The sequence below is a fragment of the Pelophylax lessonae genome (assembly GCF_965119305.1).
Source record: "Pelophylax lessonae genome assembly, chromosome: 13".
Lineage (NCBI taxonomy): Eukaryota > Metazoa > Chordata > Amphibia > Anura > Ranidae > Pelophylax > Pelophylax lessonae.
The window spans coordinates 10,652,755-10,673,310 of NC_138780.1; the positions used below are offsets into that span (position 1 = coordinate 10,652,755).

Genomic DNA, 20,556 nt, shown 5'->3' on the forward strand with positions numbered 1-20,556 from the left:
TCATCTCTGCAACACTCCACCAATCAGGCCTGTATGGTATAGTGATCAGACAGAAGCCACTCCTCAGTAAAAGTCACATGGCAGCCTGCCTGGAATTTGCCAAAAGTCACCTGAAGGACTCTAAGACCATGAGAAACAAAATTCTCTGGTCTGATTAAACAAAGATTGAACTCTTTGGCCTGAATGGCAAGCGTCATGTCTGGAGAAAACCAGGGGCTCATCACCTGGCCAATACCATCCCTACTGTGAAGCATGGTGGTGGCAGCATTGTGCTGTGGGGATGTTTTTCAGCGGCAGGAACTGGGAGACTAGTCAGGATGGAGGGAAAGATGAATGCAGCAATGTACAGAGACATCCTTGATGAAAACCTTCTCCAGAGTGCTCTGGACCTCAGACTGGGACGAAGGTTCTTCTTCCAACAGGACAACGACCCTAAGCACACAGCCAAGATAGCAAAGGAGTGACTACGGGACAACTCCTTGAGTGGCCCAGCCAGAGCCCAGACTTGAGCCCCATTGAACATCTCTGGAGAGATCTGAAAATGGCTGAGCACCGAACCCTCCCCCATCCAACCCGATGGAGCTTGAGAGGTCCTGCAAAGAAGAATGGGAAAAACTGCCCAAAAATAGGAGTGCCAAGCTTGTAGCATCATACTCAGAAATACTGGAGGCTGTAATTGGTGCCAAAGGTGCTTCACCAAAGTACTGAGCAAAGGGTGTGAATACTTATGCACATGACAAAGGGTGTGAATACTTATGCACATGGCAAAGGGTGCGAATACTTATGTACATGGCAAAGGGTGCGAATACTTATGTACATGGCAACGGTGTGAATACTTATGTACATGGCAACGGGTGCGAATACTTATGCACATGGCAAAGGGTTTGAATACTTATGCACATGGCAACGGGTGCGAATACTTATGTACATGGCAAAGGGTGCGAATACTTATGTACATGGCAACGGTGTGAATACTTATGTACATGGCAAAGGGTGCGAATACTTATGTACACGGCAAAGGGTGTGAATACTTATGCACATGGCAAAGGGTTTGAATACTTATGCACATGGCAAAGGGTTTGAATACTTATGCACATGGCAACGGGTGCGAATACTTATGTACATGGCAAAGGATGCGAATACTTATGTACATGGCAACGGTGTGAATACTTATGTACATGGCAAAGGGTGCGAATACTTATGCACATTGCAAAAGGTGTGAATGCTTATGTACATGGCAAAGGGTGTGAATACTTATGTACATGGCAAAGGGTGTGAATACTTATGTACGTGGCAAAGGGTGCGAATACTTATGCACATGACAAAGGGTGCGAATACTTATGCACATGACAAAGGGTGCGAATACTTATGTACATGGCAAAGGGTGCGAATACTTATGCACATGGCAACGGTGTGAATACTTATGTACATGGCAAAGGGTGTGAATACTTATGTACATGGCAATGGTGTGAATACTTATGTACATGGCAACGGTGTGAATACTTATGTACATGGCAAAGGGTGTGAATACTTATGCACATTGCAAAAGGTGTGAATACTTATGTACATGGCAAAGGGTGCGAATACTTATGCACATTGCAAAAGGTGTGAATGCTTATGTACATGGCAAAGGGTGTGAATACTTATGTACATGGCAAAGGGTGTGAATACTTATGCACATGTGATTTTTTTTTTTTCTCTCGTTTTTATAATTTTTAATAAATTTGCAAAGATTTCCAGCAATCTTCTCTCCCTTTGTCATTATGGGGGATTGTTTGTAGAATTTAGAAGATAAATAATGAATTTAATCCATTTTGGAATAAGGCTGTAACATAAAATGTGGGAAAAGTGAAGCTCTGTGAATATTTTCCTCTTAGCAGAGACTTCAATGGGCCTCCACCGCACCAATGAGAGAACGGGGCGCTGATCAGAGGGTTTGGCCCCCAAACATCACCAACCCATGTATACACAATACATTCTATACATTGCTATACACAACACAGGCTCCTCCCACCCCCTGCTTCACAAATCAGAGGGAGGGGGGCGGTGCCAGGACCAGTCAGAGCGGAGGGGCGGGGTCGCTGTCGGTCCTGAAGGAGGGGGGCGGGTCAGGAAGACGGAAGGCTGGCCGGGGCGGAGCTGCGCACTGTGAGTTTGAAGGGGGCGGAATTGGGGGAGGAGCCGAGGCGGACATGGCTGCAGCTGATCCGATGAGTTGATCCCCCTCCCCCCGCCCTGTGTATACCCCGCATACCCGGCCAGAGGGCCCATCCCCCCACCCAGGGCAGAGCGGGGACCCCCCGACACCGAACCCCGGCACCGAGACACCGCCACGCCGGCCTGAGGCCTACTGCCGGGACTTGTTTACTACTGAGGACTCCGGCCTCCTCCGCTCAGGGCCCCGACTGGACCGACACCCCGGTGACTGCACACCCCTCCCCCTCTGTGTACCCCCCTATACCCACCAATATGTATCCCCCCTCCCCCTCTGTGTACCCCCCTATACCCACCAATATGTATCCCCCCTCCCCCTCTGTGTACCCCCTATCCCCCTCAATATGTATCCCCCCCCTCCTCCTGTGTACCCCCCTATACCCATCCCCCTCACTAACCCCCCTATGTACCCCCATACTCACCCCCTCTAATATCTATCCCTCCTCACTGATCCCCCCCGTGTACCCCCTTACCCATCCCCCCCTGTGTACCCCCTATCCCCCTCTAATATCTATCCCCCCTCACTGACCACCCCTCCTGTGTACCCCCTATACCCATCCCCCTCAAATATGTATCCACCCTCACTGACCCCCCTCCCCCTTCCTCCTGTGTACCCCTCTATACCCATCCCCCTCCATGTACTCCCTCACTGACCCCCCTTTGCCTGTGTACCCCCAAACTCATCCCCCCCCCCTAACATGGACCCCCTATACCCATTCCCTTCACTAACCCACCTCCCACCTGTGTACCCCATATACTTATCACCCTCCCCTCTGTGTACCCCCTTATCTTCACCCCCCTCTCCTGTGTACCCCCCTCTCACTGAACCCCCTCCTGTGTACCCCCCTACACTCACCCCCTCCCCTATGTGTACCCCCCATACCCATCCCAAGCTGACCCCCCCTCTTTTCCGTGTACCCCCTAAACTCACTCCCCTCACTGACCTCCCCTTTGTGTACCCCCCCATACACCTCCCCCCGCTTCTATGTATCCCTCTCACTGACCCCCCCCCCCCTCTGTGTACCCCCCCATACCTATCCCCCTCACTGACTCCCTTCCCACTGTGTATCTCCTATACTCACCCCCCCTTCACAGACCCCCCTCCCCCTGTGTACTCCCCATACTCTCCCCCCCCTAATATGCATCCCCCCTTCTATGTACCCCCCTCACTAACCCCTCTCCCCCCTGTGTGTACCCATATACCCATCCCCCCTCTTCTATGTATCCCCCCCTCACCCCCCTCCCCCCGTGTTACCCCCCCCCCCCCCCCATTTCCATCCCACTCACTCACCGACCTCCCCCTGTGTACCTCCCTATACCCATCCCCCCCTTTAGTATTTATCCCCCCCTCACTGATCCACCTCTCCCTGTGTACCCCTCATACTTATCCCCCCTCAATACCCCTCCTGTGTACCCCGTATACCCCCCTCCCCCATTGTACCCCCCTATATCTATGCTCCTTCTCTATGTATCCCTCTCACTGACCCTATCCCTGTTACTTGCCCCCCTATACCCATCCCCCTCTTCTATGTATTTCCCCCTCACTGGCCCCCTCCCCTCCTCCTTTGTACCCCCCTATACGCATCCCCTTCACTGACCCCCCCCCCCCTCCCCCCTGTATTCCCCTCTTATACCCAACCTCCATACTAATCACCATCCCCCTCACTGACCCCCCCCCCTCGTGCCCCCCATACTCATTCTCTTCTATGTGTACCCCCACACTGACCCCCCTCTTCTATGTACCCTCTCACTAACCCCCCCATACTCATCACCTCTTCTATTTATCCTTCTCACTGACCTCTGCCACCTCCTGTGTAACCCCCATACTTCCCTCACTGACCCTCCCTGTGTACCCCCCTATATTCCCCTCACGGACAACTCCCCCCCCCCCCCGTGTACCCCCCGTGTACCCCCCATACTCATCCTCCTCTGTGTATTCCCCCTCCCCCTGTATACCCAACCTCCATACTCATCCCTCCATGCCCATCCCCCCCCCTCTTCTTTGTATCCCCCTCACTGACCCCTGTCTATGCACCCCCCTCCCCCTGTATACCCCCTATACCCATCCTCTTTACTGAACCCCCATACCTATCCCATTCTATGTATCCTCACTGACCCCCCCCCCTCCCCCTGTGTATCCCTATACTTACCCCCCTCTATGCCCACCCCCCCTCTTCTTCGTATCCCCATCACTGACCCCCCCCCCGTATACCCCTTATACCAACCCTCTCTAATATGGATCCCCCCATACCTATCCCATTATATGTATCCTCACTGACCCCCCCCCTGTGTACCCCCATACTCACCCCCCTCTAATATGGATCCCCCATACCCTTTCCCCCTTCTATGTATCTGCTCTCTGACCCCCCCCCCCCCCCCCATATTGTTCCCCTTCTATGTATCTCCCTCACTGACCCCTCTCCCCTTGCTAACCCATCCCTTCCGTGTATCCCCCCCCCCCCCTCCCTCTGATATGTATCTATCTCACTGACCCTCCCCTCCTCCCCCTGCATAAACCACTATACTCATCCCCTGTGTACCCCTCTCTTCTCTTCTTTGTGCCCTCCTCCCCCTGTGTAACCCATATAACCACCCCCTCTTCTATGTATCCCCCCCCCCTAGACTCCCACTGGACTCCTCCCCCCGTGTAACCCCCCTATACCCATCTCCTTCTATGTACCCCTCTCTCCCTTGTTATCCCCTCCTTCCCCCCCCTCTCCCCTCCTTTATTGTGTACCCACCTTGTCATCTCCTCCCACTCTACACACCCCCTCTGTATTCCCCCCCCCAATCATACAGCATTGGATATGTTTGTCTGATTTCTCTGTGATTGGTGATATTTCTGATGTTGGGGTGTCTTCCTCTAGTAGTATTGTATACGGGGCTCCTGTGTGTGGGGGAGGGGGGTGTAGGCACTCATCCAACCCACACATTACATTGCATTGTTTGCAGAGGAACTTTTTTCTATTTGTTCATACAAAGTGAGGCTGAGGAGGTCGGAGCTCTGCTGGGGGAGATTTTCCATGACTTCCGGTCCCTCCTCCGGGACTTCTATTCAGGAACTCTATCCTATCGCTCTATCCAGGCATTGCAAGTGACGGATCTGCTAATAATGTGTGACTGACTTCCCACCTTTCGCTCCCCGTGGGCTGCTGCCTGGCCCGTGGGCTCTTCTCCAGCTGCCTCCATGCCCACCTTCAGATCTCTGTAGGCTGCCACCGTGCCAACCTGCAGCCCCCAAATGGGCTGCTGACGTCCCTCGCCGGGGTCTGCCATTGGCCCACCGTGTGGTCTGCCTCCAGGTCCAGCTCCCTGTAGGCTGCCACTGTGTCTACTTCTAGCCAACATGGTCTGCTGCAGGGCCCACCTTAGGTTCCACGTGGTCTGCCGCCAGGCCCACCACTAGCTCTTTCTAGGCTGCCACCATGCCCACCTGTACCCTCCTATGGCCTGCTGCTGTCTCGCCTTCTGTTCCCTGTGGGCTGCCTCCGGGCCCACCTCCGGCTCTGTGTAGGCTGCCACCGTGCCTACTTCATGGAATGCTTCAGGACACAACTTCATGGTCTGCTACCGGACTCACCTCTTGGTCCCTCTAAGCAGACCTCTCGTCGACTGCCAGTGTTCCCTCCTTGGGCTTCTGTGTGGTCTGCCGCTGGGCCCACCTCCTAGCTTCCTCTAAGCACACCCCTCGTTGACTGCCAGTATTCCCTTCTTGGGCTTCTGCGTGGTCTGCCACCGGGCCCACCTTCCTCTAAGCAGACCCCTCGTTGACTGCCAGTGTTCCCTCCTTGGGCTTCTGCGTGGTCTGCCACCAGGCCCACCACTAGCTCTCTCTAGGCTGCCACCATGCCCCCCTGTAACCTCCTATGGCCTGCTGCTGTTCTCTCCTCCCACTCCGTGTGAGCGGCCTCCGGGCCCACCTCTGGCTCCGTGTGGGCTGCCACAGTGCCTACTTCCCAACCCCCCCCCCCCCATGGACTGTTTCAGAACCCACTTTAGGCTCTGCATGGTCTGCTACTGGGCTCACCTCTAGCTTCCTCTAAGCAGACCCCTCGTCGACTGCCAGTGTTCCCTCCTTGGGCTTCTGCGTGGTCTGCCACCAGGCCCACCTTCCTCTAAGCAGACCCCTTGTTGACTGCCAGTGTTCCCTCCCTGGGCTCCTGCGTGGTCTGCCACCGGGCCCACCTCCTAGCTCCCTCTAAGCAGACCCCTCGTCGACTGCCAGTGTTCCCTCCTTGGGCTTCTGCGTGGTCTGCCACCAGGCCCACCTTCCTCTAAGCAGACCCCTTGTTGACTGCCAGTGTTCCCTCCCTGGGCTCCTGCGTGGTCTGCCACCGGGCCCACCTCCTAGCTCCCTCTAAGCAGACCCCTCGTCGACTGCCAGTGTTCCCTCCTTGGGCTCCTGTGTGGTCTGCCGCCGGGCCCACCTCTAGCTCCCTCTAAGCAGACCCCTCGACTGCCAGTGTTCCCTCCTTGGGCTTCTGCGTGGTCTGCCACCAGGCCCACCTTCCTCTAAGCAGACCCCTTGTTGACTGCCAGTGTTCCCCCATTGGGCTTCTGCGTGGTCTGCCACCAGGCCCACCAGTAGCTCTCTCTAGGCTGCCACCATGCCCACATGTAGCCTCCTATGGCCTGCTGCTGTTCTCTCCTCCCACTCCGTGTGTGCTGCCACAGTGCCTACTTCCCAACCCCCCATGGACTGCTTCAGGACCCACTTCAGGCTCCGCATGGTCTGCTACCGGGCTCACCTCTAGCTCCCTCTAAGCAGACCCATCGTTTACTGCCAGTGTTCCCTCATTGGGCTTCTGCGTGGTCTGCCGCCAGGCCCACCACTAGCTCTCTCTAGGCTGCCACCATGCCCACCTGTAGCCTCCTATGGCCTGCTGCTGTTCTCTCCTCCCAATCCATGTGGGCGGCCTCCGGGGCCCACCTCTGGCTCCGTGTGCGCTGCCACAGTGCCTACTTCCCAACCCCCCCCCCATGGACTGCTTCAGGACCCACCTCAGGCTCCGCATGGTCTTCTACTGGGCTCACCTCTAGCTCCATCTAAGCAGACCCCTCGTCGACTGCCAGTATTCCCTCCTTGGGCTTCTGTGTGGTCTGCCGCCGGGCCCACCTCTAGCTCCCTGTTGGGAGTCCACCTGCAGGCCCCCGTGGGCTGCCGCCATTCTTTCCTTGAGCTCCACATAGTCTGCCACCAGGCCTGCCTCGGGGTCCGTGCCGGCTGTCAAGACTTGGCTCTCCCTCCCGATAGGCTTTTGTCAATAAAATGCCTCCAGTTCTGGTTTGGTCTTCATAAGAGGTACAACCGGCTTGCCAGAAAGGGAATTGCTTGCATGGCACCTCGGCCATTCAGGAACAGCCTTATATAATTTTTTTAATAATGAATTCTCTGGCTGAGGTGTAGAGGCAGCCACCTCGGCCAATCGGAGACTGCCTTGCATTAATTGGGGGGCAGGGGGGAGAACAAGGCTGTTCCTCGATTGCCAAGGTGCCATGAAAGCCACACTGTTTCCGGCCGTAGAGGGTGAAGTTGGTCATACCCCCATCTACGAAGATCCTCAAACTACGGCCTTCCAGCTGTTGCCGAACTACACATCCCATGAGACATTGTAAAACTCTGACATTCACAGACATGACTAGGCATGATGGGAATTGTAGTTCCTCAACAACTGGAGGGCCATAGTTTGAAGACCCCCCTGCTCTATGAAGATCTATACAGCGCCTCTGGTGGCCACACCAATCCATCATGCGTAGGAGTGACGTCATCATGCAATGGCTCAAGAGAAGATGCAGGCAAGGGATGGGAACCGTTGAGGGGAAGTTAAATATTAGGTCACCTTAGTTTCGCTTTAAACATTCCCTATTCAATAGTTCAACAAAAAACTGTTTTGTCTTTAGACGTACTGGAAATAGTTTCACTTTCTCTGGTGACACCGACTCCTAGAGTCACGGAAAGTCCAGGTTTGTGTGACATAGCCTAGAGTCCTGGATAGTCCCTGGTTTTTTTTTTAATTCTTGCATCTTGTTGATTTCCCAGCAGCGGGTGAGGAAGGTCTCAGGTGAAAAGCAGAAATCGGGAGGATATAAAATTTTCAGCCTTTTGGCGTCCTTGCGTGTGATTTGGTCGAATGTCCCCGAGGTGCGGAAAGTTCTGAGGAGGCTTTTCTCCAAGGGAAATCTCTCTGCAGCTGGAATTACCGATCAGAAAATGTCTGCACCGTCCAGTGAGGTTGGGTGTACGGGGGTGATCCTTCTGAGCCCGGGGGTCTTAGACTTTTTCCCGGGGGGGGGGGGGGGGGATCATATATTGTACAAATAATCGCCGACTGAAAACATTTCTGAATGGAGTTTAATCGAGTGACTAGGTTTTAGTTGGATCTTTTCTGTAATCAGTGTGATAGGATTCAGGACAAGAGGTAGAACCTAGAAAACAAAGAAAGTCCAAATAAACTTGAACCTATCGGAGACCCATTAGGGACTATGATGGGGGACACTGATGTAAGGGGGGGGAGGACTGATCAAGATCCTGATTTAAAAGGGGCACTGTGATGTGGACGCTTGTGTAGTGGGGAACTTTCCTGTAAGGTGAGGTTCTGATGGAAACTTTTGTGTGAGGGGCTTAATCTGATGAGGACCTTGATTTAAAAATCAAGGGGGGGGGGGCGAGTCTGATGGGGACTCTTATGTAAGGGTGGGGGCGCACTCTGATGTAAATCGGGGACTCTGGTGGAAACTCATGTAAGGGGGAGTGTGATCAGGACTTTTAATTTAAGGCGGAAGTGTGATGGGGACTCTCATGTAATGGGGGGGGGGGGGGGGACTTTGATGGGGACTCTCATGTAAAGGGGGTGGACTTTAAAAGGTACCCTCATGTAAGGGGAGACTCTGATGGAAACTTTTGTGTGAGGGGCTTAGTCTGATGAGGACCTTGACTAAAAAGTGTGGGGGGGGAGTCTGGTGGGGACTGTTATGTGGGGGGGGCATTCTCATGTATAGTGGGGACTCTGGTGGATACTGATGTAAGGGGGAGTTTGATCAGGACCTTAGTTTAAGGCGGAAGTCTGATGGGGACTGTCATGTCAGGGGGGGACTTTAGAGGAGACCTTTTGTGTAAGTAGGGGACACTTTGATAGGGACTTTCATGTAAGGGTGGAGTCTGATCAGGACCTTGATTTAAGGGGGGTACTCTGATGGGGACTCTTATAAGGTGGGGGGGGGGGTGTTCTGATGGGGATTCTCATGTGGGGCGGGGGAGCACTAATAGAGATTCTCATATAAGGGAGTTCTCTGATATAAGGGGGACTAACCTGGCTGGTTGTTAGGATGTTGGTGTTCCTTTCAACCAATGACAGAGTAACAGCATCAGCCAGGGTATCCTGTGCTAAAGAACGGGGGGGGGGGGGAGAGAAAGATTGTAGGCCAACCTGAAGACCTGTGTGAGAGGCCACTGACAATACAATCCTGCAGCGGGTCGGAGTTGGCTTTTGAAATATTACATCCCCCCCCCCTATTGATTGGCAGATTTTCATTGTCTGGTGGCAGCTCTGTGGTCAGATCTTTGCTGTCTGGTGAGAGCTCTCTGTGGGCCGATCTTCGTTGTCTGTCTGGTGGCAGCTCTCAGTGGTCAGATCTTTGTTGTCTGGTGGCAGCTCTCTGTGGTAAGATCTTTGTTGTCTGGTGGGAGCTCTCTGTGGTCAGATCTTTGTTGTCTGGGAGCTCTCTGTGGTCAGATCTTTGCTGTCTGGTGGCAGCTCTCTGTGGTCAGATCTTTGCTGTCTGGTGGCAGCTCTCTGTGGTCAGATCTTTGCTGTCTGGTGGCAGCTCTCTGTGGTCAGATCTTTGCTGTCTGGTGGCAGCTCTCTGTGGTCAGATCTTTGCTGTCTGGTGGCAGCTCTCTGTGGTCAGATCTTCGCTGTCTGGTGGCAGCTCTCTGTGGTCAGATCTTCGCTGTCTGGTGGCAGCTCTCTGTGGTCAGATCTTTGCTGTCTGTCTGGTGGCAGCTCTCTGTGGTCAGATCTTTGCTGTCTGGTGGCAGCTCTCTGTGGTCAGATCTTTGCTGTCTGGTGGCAGCTCTCTGTGGTCAGATCTTCGCTGTCTGGTGGCAGCTCTCTGTGGTCAGATCTTCGCTGTCTGGTGGCAGCTCTCTGTGGTCAGATCTTTGCTGTCTGTCTGGTGGCAGCTCTCTGTGGTCAGATCTTTGCTGTCTGTCTGGTGGCAGCTCTCTGTGGTCAGATCTTTGCTGTCTGTCTGGTGGCAGCTCTCTGTGGGCCGATCTTTGTTGTCTGTCTGGTGGCAGCTCTCTGTGGGCCGATCTTTGTTGTCTGGTGGCAGCTCTGTGGTCAGATCTTTGTTTGGTGGCAGCTCTCTGTGGTCAGATCTTTGTTGTCTGGTGGCAGCTCTCTGTGGTCAGATCTTTGTTGTCTGGTGGCAGCTCTCTGTGGTCAGATCTTCGGTTGTCTGTCTGGTGGCAGCTCTCTGTGGTCAGATCTTTGGTTGTCTGTCTGGTGGCAGCTCTCTGTGGTCAGATCTTCGCTGTCTGGTGGCAGCTCTCTGGGGTCAGATCTTCGTTGTCTGGTGGCAGCTCTCTGTGGTCAGATCTTCGTTGTCTGGTGGCAGCTCTCTGTGGTCAGATCTTCTTTGTCTGGTGGCAGCTCTCTGTGGTCAGATCTTCTTTGTCTGGTGGCAGCTCTCTGTGGTCAGATCTTCGTTGTCTGGTGGCAGCTCTCTGTGGTCAGATCTTCGCTGTCTGGTGGCAGCTCTCTGTGGTCAGATCTTTGTTGTCTGTGTGGCAGCTCTCTGTGGTCAGATCTTCGCTGTCTGGTGGCAGCTCTCTGTGGTCAGATCTTCGGTTGTCTGTCTGGTGGCAGCTCTCTGTGGTCAGATCTTTGGTTGTCTGTCTGGTGGCCGCTCTCTGGGGTCAGATCTTCGTTGTCTGGTGGCAGCTCTCTGGGGTCAGATCTTCGTTGTCTGTGTGGCAGCTCTCTGTGGTCAGATCTTCGCTGTCTGGTGGCAGCTCTCTGTGGTCAGATCTTCGCTGTCTGGTGGCAGCTCTCTGTGGTCAGATCTTCGCTGTCTGGTGGCAGCTCTCTGTGGTCAGATCTTCGCTGTCTGGTGGCAGCTCTCTGTGGTCATTGGTGATCACATTGGGATGTGTGCCGACACCAGGAAAAAAAAAAGCTAATACCAGGTGTGTGGAAGTAATGGTGAGGTGGCTGGTTTCGGAGGGGGGTCACCAAAGATAAATGCGGTTGGGCTATGTCAGCAGCATTTGAGTAATCAGTACTTTGTTGGGGAGGGGGGTTCTTCTTTGCCCCAGTATTTAGTTCTTTCTGAGGATAAGGATTGGATCTGACCTCCAGTCATCGATCTGCAGCCTTCTCATTGCACACCCCGTCCTCCAGCTCCTAAGTCACTATAGGGCCTCATTCACATGAGCGCTGGTTGTCGAGTTTTATCGACTGTCCCACCACCAAACGTGACCCTTTTTAAAGTGAATGGGACCACATGCGACGCATTGCTGAGATGGTGACCTGTCGCCTCCTCCCCCACCTGCCAGTCTCCATCTGAGATTGTTTGCGGCTCGCTTTTCAGGGAGGCAGCAATAATAGCAGCACGTGTGAATGAGCAACTGAAGAAAAAAGGTGTAAAACCTGCAAATATAATCTACCTTTCCGATCGATTTACTAATACTAGCAGCATGAGGATTACAAATAGAGTTTAGTTCCGATTTGTGGCTGGGCCTAGCCGTGATTGGCTCCTTCTACATTACGACTGTCAATGAGGTTAGAATGGTGAAGGCCTTTTGTATTTGCAGTGGGTGACACCAGAACTCTTCTGTCTGTTTATAGTGTCCGCTGGCTGTCTGATTCGGTTTGTTGTGTCTGATTTTTTATTTTTTTGATTCGGTTTGTTGTGTCTGATTTTTTATTTTTTTCCTTTGCAGACTTTTGCACTTTGGAATCACCAAGTTCTTTCACACTGGTGAGTAGCGCTTTACAGAACTTCTACCGTGTTTTCCCGAAAATAAGCCCGGGTCTTGTGTGTGTGTGTGTGTGTGTGTATATATATATATATAATATATTTTAGGTACAAAAAAATGCATTGGGGCTTATTTTCAGGGGATGTCTTATTTGTCCCGTCTTCTCTCCCTCCCTCCCTGTCAGCAAAGGGAGTCAACATCCCTGTAATCTCCAAAATAAACTCTAGGTAAAGTCCTTGTCCAAATCATTTATTCTTCTCTGTAAATGGATTATATAATGTCCAGTGTGTCTTTATGTAATAGAAAATACCTTGTTTACAGTGTCGCTTGGCGCTCACGTGACCTGCTGGAGCTCTTCTTTCCTGCTCCGAGCACTGCAGAGGGAGATGGCCGGTATCCCCTGGTGACGTCGGCCCTTCTCCGAGCACTGCCGAGGGAGGTGTCGGGATCCCCTGCTGACGGCGCCCCTGCTCCGAGCACTGCAGAGGGAGATGGCCGGTATCCCCTGGTGACGTCGGCCCTGCTCCGAGCACTGCCGAGGGAGGTGCCGGGATCCCCCAGCTGACGTTGGCCCTGCTCCGAGCACTGCCGAGGGAGATGCCGGGATCCCCCGCTGACGTCGGCCCTGCTCCGAGCACTGCCGAAGGAGATGGCCGGGACCCCCCGCTGACACGTCGGCCCCGCTCTGAGCACTGCCGAAGGAGATTGCTGGGATCCCCCGCTGACAGCAGCCCTGCTCTGAGCACTGCTGAGGGAGATGCCGGGATCCCCCGCTGACGTCGGCCCTGCTCCGAGCACTGCCGTGGGAGATGACCGGGACCCCCCCACTGACGTCGGCCCTGCTCTGAGCACTGCCGTGGGAGATGGCCGGGACCCCCCGCTGACGTCGGCCCTGCTCTGAGCACTGCCGTGGGAGATGGCCGGGACCCCCTGCTGACGTCGGCCCTGCTCTGAGCACTGCCGTGGGAGATGGCCGGGATCCCCTGCTGACGTCGGCCCTGCTCTGAGCACTGCCGTGGGAGATGGCCGGGACCCCCCGCTGACGTCTGCCCTGCTCTGAGCACTGCCGTGGGAGATGGCCGGGACCCCCCGCTGACGTCGGCCCTGCTCCAAGCACTGCCGAGGGATATGCCAGGAGATGTCGGGACCCCCCGCTGACGTCGGCCCTGCTCCGAGCACTGCAGGGGGAGGGGCCATTGACATCAGCCGGGAGGAGGAGGGTCACATGAGTGCCCAGCGGCGCTGTAAAGAAGGTATTATCATGTTACATACAGCTGGGACGTTATATAATACTTTTACAGCACAGATCACATGATTTCAACTAGGGCTTATTTTCGGGGTAGGGCTTATATTGCAATCATAGAAAACGGAGAGAGGTCTTATTTTCAGGGAAACACAGTATAAAGTGCACCTGTCACCTTCAAATTAACCTAACCCCGAACACCCTGATAACTTGGTGGATTAGTGGTATTTATCTGACATCTAAAGCTATCAGCACCAAAGTGTATGGGCCAGTTCAATTTGCGTTTCAGTGTGTTTCCCCCCCCCCCCCCCCAATCTCAATTATTGAAGACCTGTGCGTTATTGATGCATTTTGCTGCGTTCCATACAGAAAGTGCAACATGTTTTGCTTTTGTTGACTGAACTGGTGCCATTGGTATCCATGTTAAACAGTTCTTGACTGTGCTATAGCCAAAAGACTACAGCGTGGCTCGCCAGTTCTAGGAGGATGTCCCCTCCCGTGCGTGCCCCTGGGGTCTTCATTGGGCACTATCCATGACCACTGTGTTCTTTACCCCCTATCTGTGATCAGCTGGGTCCAAACGGCCAATCACAGCTGCCCTTTACCATGTGATCAGCTGTGTCAAATCGCAGCTGACCTCATGTAAACAATCCTTTCCTCATACTGTGTCTGTGCGAGGCCAATATCTGGCAAGTCTGACAGAGCTTACTGAGTACAATGGTGTCACCGATCAATGCCCACCAGCGCAGCCCCACTAGAGCCCACCAGCGAACTAATATGAGTTATTTGCCAAACTTTTTAGAACAGAAATTTTCGTTCTTTTTCGTTTAGCATAAAATAAAAGCCCCAGTGATGATTAAATACCACCTGAAGAAGCTCTATCTGTATCAAAAAACGTATTTAAAAAAATTTGATTTGGGTACAATGTTGCATGACCGTGCAATAGTAATTCAAAGTGTGACCTTGCTGAAAATTGGGCAGGAAGGGGGGCGAAAGCTCCTGGTATTGAAGTGGTAAACACTGAACCATGTAAGCTAGTACCTTTTTATTGAATCTTCAGAAACCTAGTACCTTATTGAAACTTCAGAGGGTATTTAACAGGCGGTGAGGGGGCACTTTATTTCCTCCTTACTGCCTGCTTTAGCCTGTTGAACCCCGTACTAGCACACTGCAACCTCATGCATTGCACACGGTTGCGGGCGCTTGCATTCACTTAAATAGATTGCAGCAGGGGGTAGAATTTGTAGCCAAGCGTCAGCCATGGCACGTGTACACCCCTGGCTGTTGCTTTTGCAATTAAAGAGGGAGCAGTTTGGGGGGGGGGAGAAGACAGTAAAAAGCCAGCTCAACTGTGGGGCGTTACTGCCCTTCAGCCGCTAGTGTAAGCAAGCCCTAAAAGAGAAACTAAAGTCTGGAGGTGGTGCCCAAAAAATGTCAGCCTGGGGACAAAGGACTAGGCACCAGTACTGTCTGTATCTCTGGAGCTGATCTTTCCATGCCTTGGTCTCTTTTTCTGGAAGTGGCCATCTTCGAAGAGGCAGGGCTTTGCTTCCCCCCCATGGCAGAGCTTCCAGCAAGAATAGGTGAACGGCACAGTAGTGATGTCACTAGTATTACCTGTGGTCTCCCTGAAGCTGATCCTTTCACCATTACTGATTTACCATACCTTGGTCTGCACCGTGTGTGGAGGCCACCTTCTTGGTTGGTAGAGTTAGGGCTTTGCTTCCTCATGGGAGATCCTCCAGCAAGGAAAACAGCAGCACAGTAGTGATGTCACTAGTAATGCCTGTGGTTTCCCTGGAGCTGTTCTTTCCTCATTGACTTATTTTATGCCTTGGTCTGCACTGTGTCTGTGTGAAGACAGCCATCTTGGTAGAGGCAGGGCTTTACTTCCTCATGGGAGATCCTCCAGAAAGGAAAACAGCAGCACAGCAGTGATGTCCCTAGTAATGCCTATGGTCTCCCTGGAGCTGATCTTTCCCAAATACTGACTTACCATGTCTTGGTCTGCATTGTGTGTGGAAGCCAGTCTTGGGTAGAGTCAGGGCTTTGCTTCCTCATGGGAGATCCTCCAGCAAGGAAATCAGTGAGCAGCACAGTAGTGATGCCACTAGTATTGCCTGTGGTCTCCCTGAAACTGATCTTTCCTCATTGACTTATTATGCCTTGGTCTGCACTGTTTGTGTTAAGACAGCCATCTTGGGTAGAGGCAGGGCTTTGCTTCCTCATGGGACATCCTCCAGCAAGAAAAACAGCAGTAATGTCACTAGTAATGCTAATGGTCTCCCTGGAGCTGATCTTTCCCCATTACTGCGTCTGTTTGGAGGCTACCATCTTGGTAGAGGCAGGGCTTTGCTTCCTTGTTGCAGTGCCTCCAGCAAGGAGAGCAGTGAGCAGCACAGTAGACATCCCCAAATTTTCTGAGACTAGCAGTTAGAGGCAGCAGTGCCTTAGATTTCACATTGCAGTTATACCTGTGTGCCTAGGCACACCCACGTACCAGGAAGTGCTCTATTATTCAGGAAAAGTGATAGACATGGGGTATTTTACACGGTACTACTTGGGGATATTCAACCCTTCTATTATAGCACATTGTCTCTTTTTGAGTCCTGATGCACATTAGTGTGTTAATGGGCAGCATTTATACAAGATTTGGTTCAGGGAGACAGAGCCTCTGTTTTATCCCGGTGATGTCCCAGGTTCTGGTATATCTGTTTTTTCTACCAGCAATGGAGATGCTGCTTCCTGTGCTAAACCATGTATAATCCTGCTCATATTGTCTGTCTGTTTCAGGTATCTTGCACTTTAGTGTCCCAGCTTCCGGAGGGGGGTTGCCATGTCATTTAATGGAGAGATGGCAGAAGGCAAGACAGATCTAACCAACGGTAAGCCTGTATATGTTTCTTGCTGTTTTGGTAGATGTGTATGCTTTTTGTCCATTCTTTCATTATTACGGGGAATTGAAAGGAAGATGTGTCATCCTAAAAGGAAATTTTATTTGTATTTCATGAAGAAATTCCAAATTACAGCCGTGGCAAACATTTTTGAGAATGACCCACATCTAAATTTCTCTAGCATTAATTGACAGACGCATCTCCATATCTTCTTAGACCGTTGAGTTAGGTTCCTCCAATGGTCTAAGAAGATGTGGAGCTGCATCTGTCAATCCTTTTCTCTGAAGTTCGACAGACGCAGCTCCATATCTTCTTAGACCGTTGGGTTATGCTCCTCCAATGGTCTAAGAAGATACGGAGCTGTGTCTATCAATCCTTTTCTCTGAAGTTTCGACAGTCGCAGCTCCATATCATCTTAGAGTCTTCGACCATTGGGTTATGCTCCTCCAATGGTCTAAGATGTTATGGAGCTGCGTCTGTCGAACACCAGAGAAAAGGATTGACAGACGCAGCTCCATATCATCTTAGACCATTGGGTTATGCTCCTCCAATGGTCTAGGAAGATATGGAGCTGCTTCTGTCAATCCTTTTCTCTGAAGTTCGACAGACGCAGCTCCATATCCTCTTAGACCATTGGTTTATGCTCCTCCAATGCTCTAAGAAGATATGGAGCTGCGTCTGTCAATCCTTTTCTCTGAAGTTCGACAGACGCAGCTCCATATCCTCTTAGACCATTGGGTTATGCTCCTCCAATGGTCTAAGAAGATATGGAGCTGCGTCTGTCGATGAACTTCAGAGAAAAGGTTTTTACGGTAAGTACAAAAATTCCAGTTTTTCACAAAGTCTGATGCCTTCGTTTTTTATGATGTCCATTTGCATATACTCCAAAAATGGAATGAAGAGTGATCAGATTAATTGCAATGTCCCTCTTTGCCTTGAAAATGATCTTAATCCCATGAAAAACATTTCCACTGCGTTTTGTGAAAAAGGCTTCAGGGCACCCAAGAAAGTCCAGAAAGCGCCAGGACCATCTCCTACAGCTGATTCAGCTGCGGGATCGGGCACCACCAGTGAAGAGCTTGCTCAGGAATGGCAGCAGGCAGGTTGTGAGTCCATCTACACGCACAGTGAGGAGAAGACATTTGGAGGATGGCCTGGTGTCGAAGGGCAGCAAAGAAGCCACTTCTCCCCAGGAAAAACATCAGGGACAGACTGATGTTCTGTCAAAGGTACAGGGATTGGACTGCTGAGGACTGGGGTAAAGTAATTTGATTTTCTCTGATAATTCCCCTTTCTGATTGTTTGGGGCATCCGTAAAAAACCTTTTCCAGAGAAGAGAAGATGAGTGCTACCATCAGTCCTGTGTCATGCCCAACATTAAAGCATCCTGAGACCATTGGGGTTGCTTCTCTGCCAAGGGAGTGGGCTCACTCACTTTTTGCCATGAATAAAAAATTGTACAAAAACATCCTCCGAGAGCAACTTCTCCCAACCATCCAAGAACAGTTTGGTGAGGAACAATGCCTCATCCAGCATGATGGAGCACCTTTCCGTAAGGCAAAAGTGATCACAAAGTGGCTTGGAGAACAAACCATGGACATTTTGGGTCCATGACCAGGAAACTCTCCAGACCTTAATCCTATTGAGGACTTGTGGTCAACCCTCACAATTTGCCATGAATAAAGAATGGTACAAAAACATCCTCCGAGAGCAACTTCTTCTACCAACCATCCTTGAACAGTTTGGTGAGGAACAATGCCTCATCCAGCACAATGGAGCACCTTTCCGTAAGGCAAAAGTGATCACGAAGTGGCTTGGGGAACAAAACATCGACATTTTGGGTCCATGACCAGGAAACTCCCCAGACCTTAATCCCATTGAGAACTTGTGGTCAACCCTCACAATTTGCCACGTATAAAGAATGGTACAAAAACATCCTCCGAGAGTAACTTCTCCCAACCATCCAAGAACAGTGTGAGGAACAATGCCTCATCCAGCATGATGGAGCACCTTTCCGTAAGGCAAAAGTGACAACTAAGTGGCTTGGTGAACAAACCATGGACATTTTGCGTCCATGACCAGGAAACTCCCCAGACCTTAATCCCGTTGAGAACCTTTGGTCAATCCTCACAATTTGCCACGAATAAAAAAAATGGTACAAAAACATCCCGAGAGCAACTTCTCCCAACCATCCAAGAACAGTTTGATGAGGAACAATGCCTCATCCAGCATGATGGAGCACCTTTCCGTAAGCAAAAGTGATAACGAAGTGGCTTGGGGAACAAAACATATACATTTTGCGTCCATGACCAGGAAACTCCCCAGACCTTAATCCCGTTGAGAACCTTTGGTCAATCCTCACAATTTGCCATGAATGAAGAAAATTTACAAAAACAACCTCCGAGAGTAACTTCTCCCAACCATCCAAGGACAGTTTGGTGAGGCACAATGCCTCATCCAGCACAATGGAGCACCTTTCCATAAGGCAAAAGTGATCACGAAGTGGCTTGGGGAACAAAACATGGACATTTTGGGTCCATGACCAGGAAACTCCCCAGACCTTAATCCCGTTGAGAACTTGTGGTCAATTTGCCATGAATAAAAAATGGTACAAAAACATCCTCCGAGAGTAACTTCTCCCAACCATCCAAGAAAATTTTGGTGAGGAACAATGCCTTTATTCAGCACAATGGAGCACCTTTCCGTAAGGCAAAAGTGATAACTAAGTGGCTTGGGGAACAAAACCTGGATATTTTGGGTCCATGACTAGGAATCTCCCCAGACCTTAATCCCATTGAGAACTTGTGGTCAATCCTCACAATTTGCCATGAATGAAGAATGGTACAAAAACATCCTTCGAGAGTAACTTCTCCCAACCATCCAAGAACAGTTTGGTGAGGAACAACGCCTTATCCAGCACGATGGAGCACCTTACCCTAAGGCAAAAGTGATAAAGAAGTGACTTGGGGAACAAAACATCGACATTTTGGGTCCATGACCAGGAAACTCCCCAGACCTTAATCCCGTTGAGAACTTGTGGTCAGTCCTCAAAGAGGTGGATGAACAAAAAGACCCCACAAATTCTGATGAACTCTAAGCATAGATTATGGAAGATTTGGCTGCCATCAGTCAGGATTTGGCCCAGAAGTTGATTGACTGCATGCCATGGCGAATTGTAGAGGTCTTGAAAAAAGAGTCAACGCTGGAAAATATTGACTCTTTGCATAAACTCAATGCAATTGTCAATAAAATCCTTTGACACTTAAATTCGTATACCAAAGTAACATCTGACATAAAGATCTAAAAACACTGAAGTAGCAAAGTTTGTGAAAGTTACTGTTTTGTGTCATTCTTAAAACTTTTTGGCCACGGCTGTAAATTTCTTCTTAAAAAAAAAAAATGTTTCTACCCCACCCCCTCCACCTAACTTGTATAAAAAAGATCTGTGTATTTGCCTATTCTTAATCTGCTCCGATCCGGTCACATGTAAGCAAGCACTTGACGACAACTCCTAAAGTGGCTCTGCACAGCCCATATGTTGTGTGTTTAAGGTGGTATCTGCAGTCCTTTTCAGATGCCCATCCAGCGAAGTCACGCAGAGGTCCTCTCATGCCCGGTCTCAGCTCCGTTATGCGCCACCATGATCTTTTGAGACGTCATCAAGAGATCAGCCAGCTCTTTCTGACGTCATCGAGAGATCAGCCAGCTCTTTTTGGCTCAGTGGACAGGCCTCCAATGACACGCTGATAGCCCCACCCCTTCTTTTCTGAATGGAAGCTATATGCCTCCTGGAATATGTGATGTGCATATCCCAGGAGGCACAGCGGCAGTGTGCATGTCATTTGCCTAAGGTGACTGACTTGTATGGGAAGGCAGGGCCAGACCTACAGAGGATGGAAGGAGTGGAGGGAAGTAACAGAACTGGGTGAAGGTCCAGGAGCAGCGAAGTCACCCATAGGCTCCCAAAGTCCAGCTTTTGTTGGTGCTCCCTCCTCTCCCCTGCAGCAGCTGCTCCCTGGCGTGTGTGTGTGTGTGTGTGTGTGTGTGTGTGTGTATATGTATATATATATATATATATATATATATATATATATATATATATATATATATATAATTTTGTGATTCAGCACTGCGTTACTTTAACGCACAATTGTGCAGTCATGCAACACTGTACCAAAATAAAATTGTCTTCTCTTCATACATATATATATATATATATATAT

General features: G+C 51.0%; 1 protein-coding gene across 1 annotated transcript in view; it reads left to right on the top strand.

The window, feature by feature from the left end:
* The first annotated feature begins 2,298 nt into the window (after window positions 1-2,298).
* The window catches only part of DCAF8 (DDB1 and CUL4 associated factor 8), a 67,826-nt gene continuing 49,568 nt past the window's right edge, over window positions 2,299-20,556 (top strand). Inside the window, exons 1-2 of the mRNA XM_082275901.1 lie at window positions 2,299-2,421; window positions 16,233-16,324. Coding sequence (XP_082132027.1) covers window positions 16,276-16,324 — 49 coding nt within the window. The 5' untranslated portion in view covers window positions 2,299-2,421; window positions 16,233-16,275. The remainder of the gene's footprint in view (window positions 2,422-16,232; window positions 16,325-20,556) is intronic.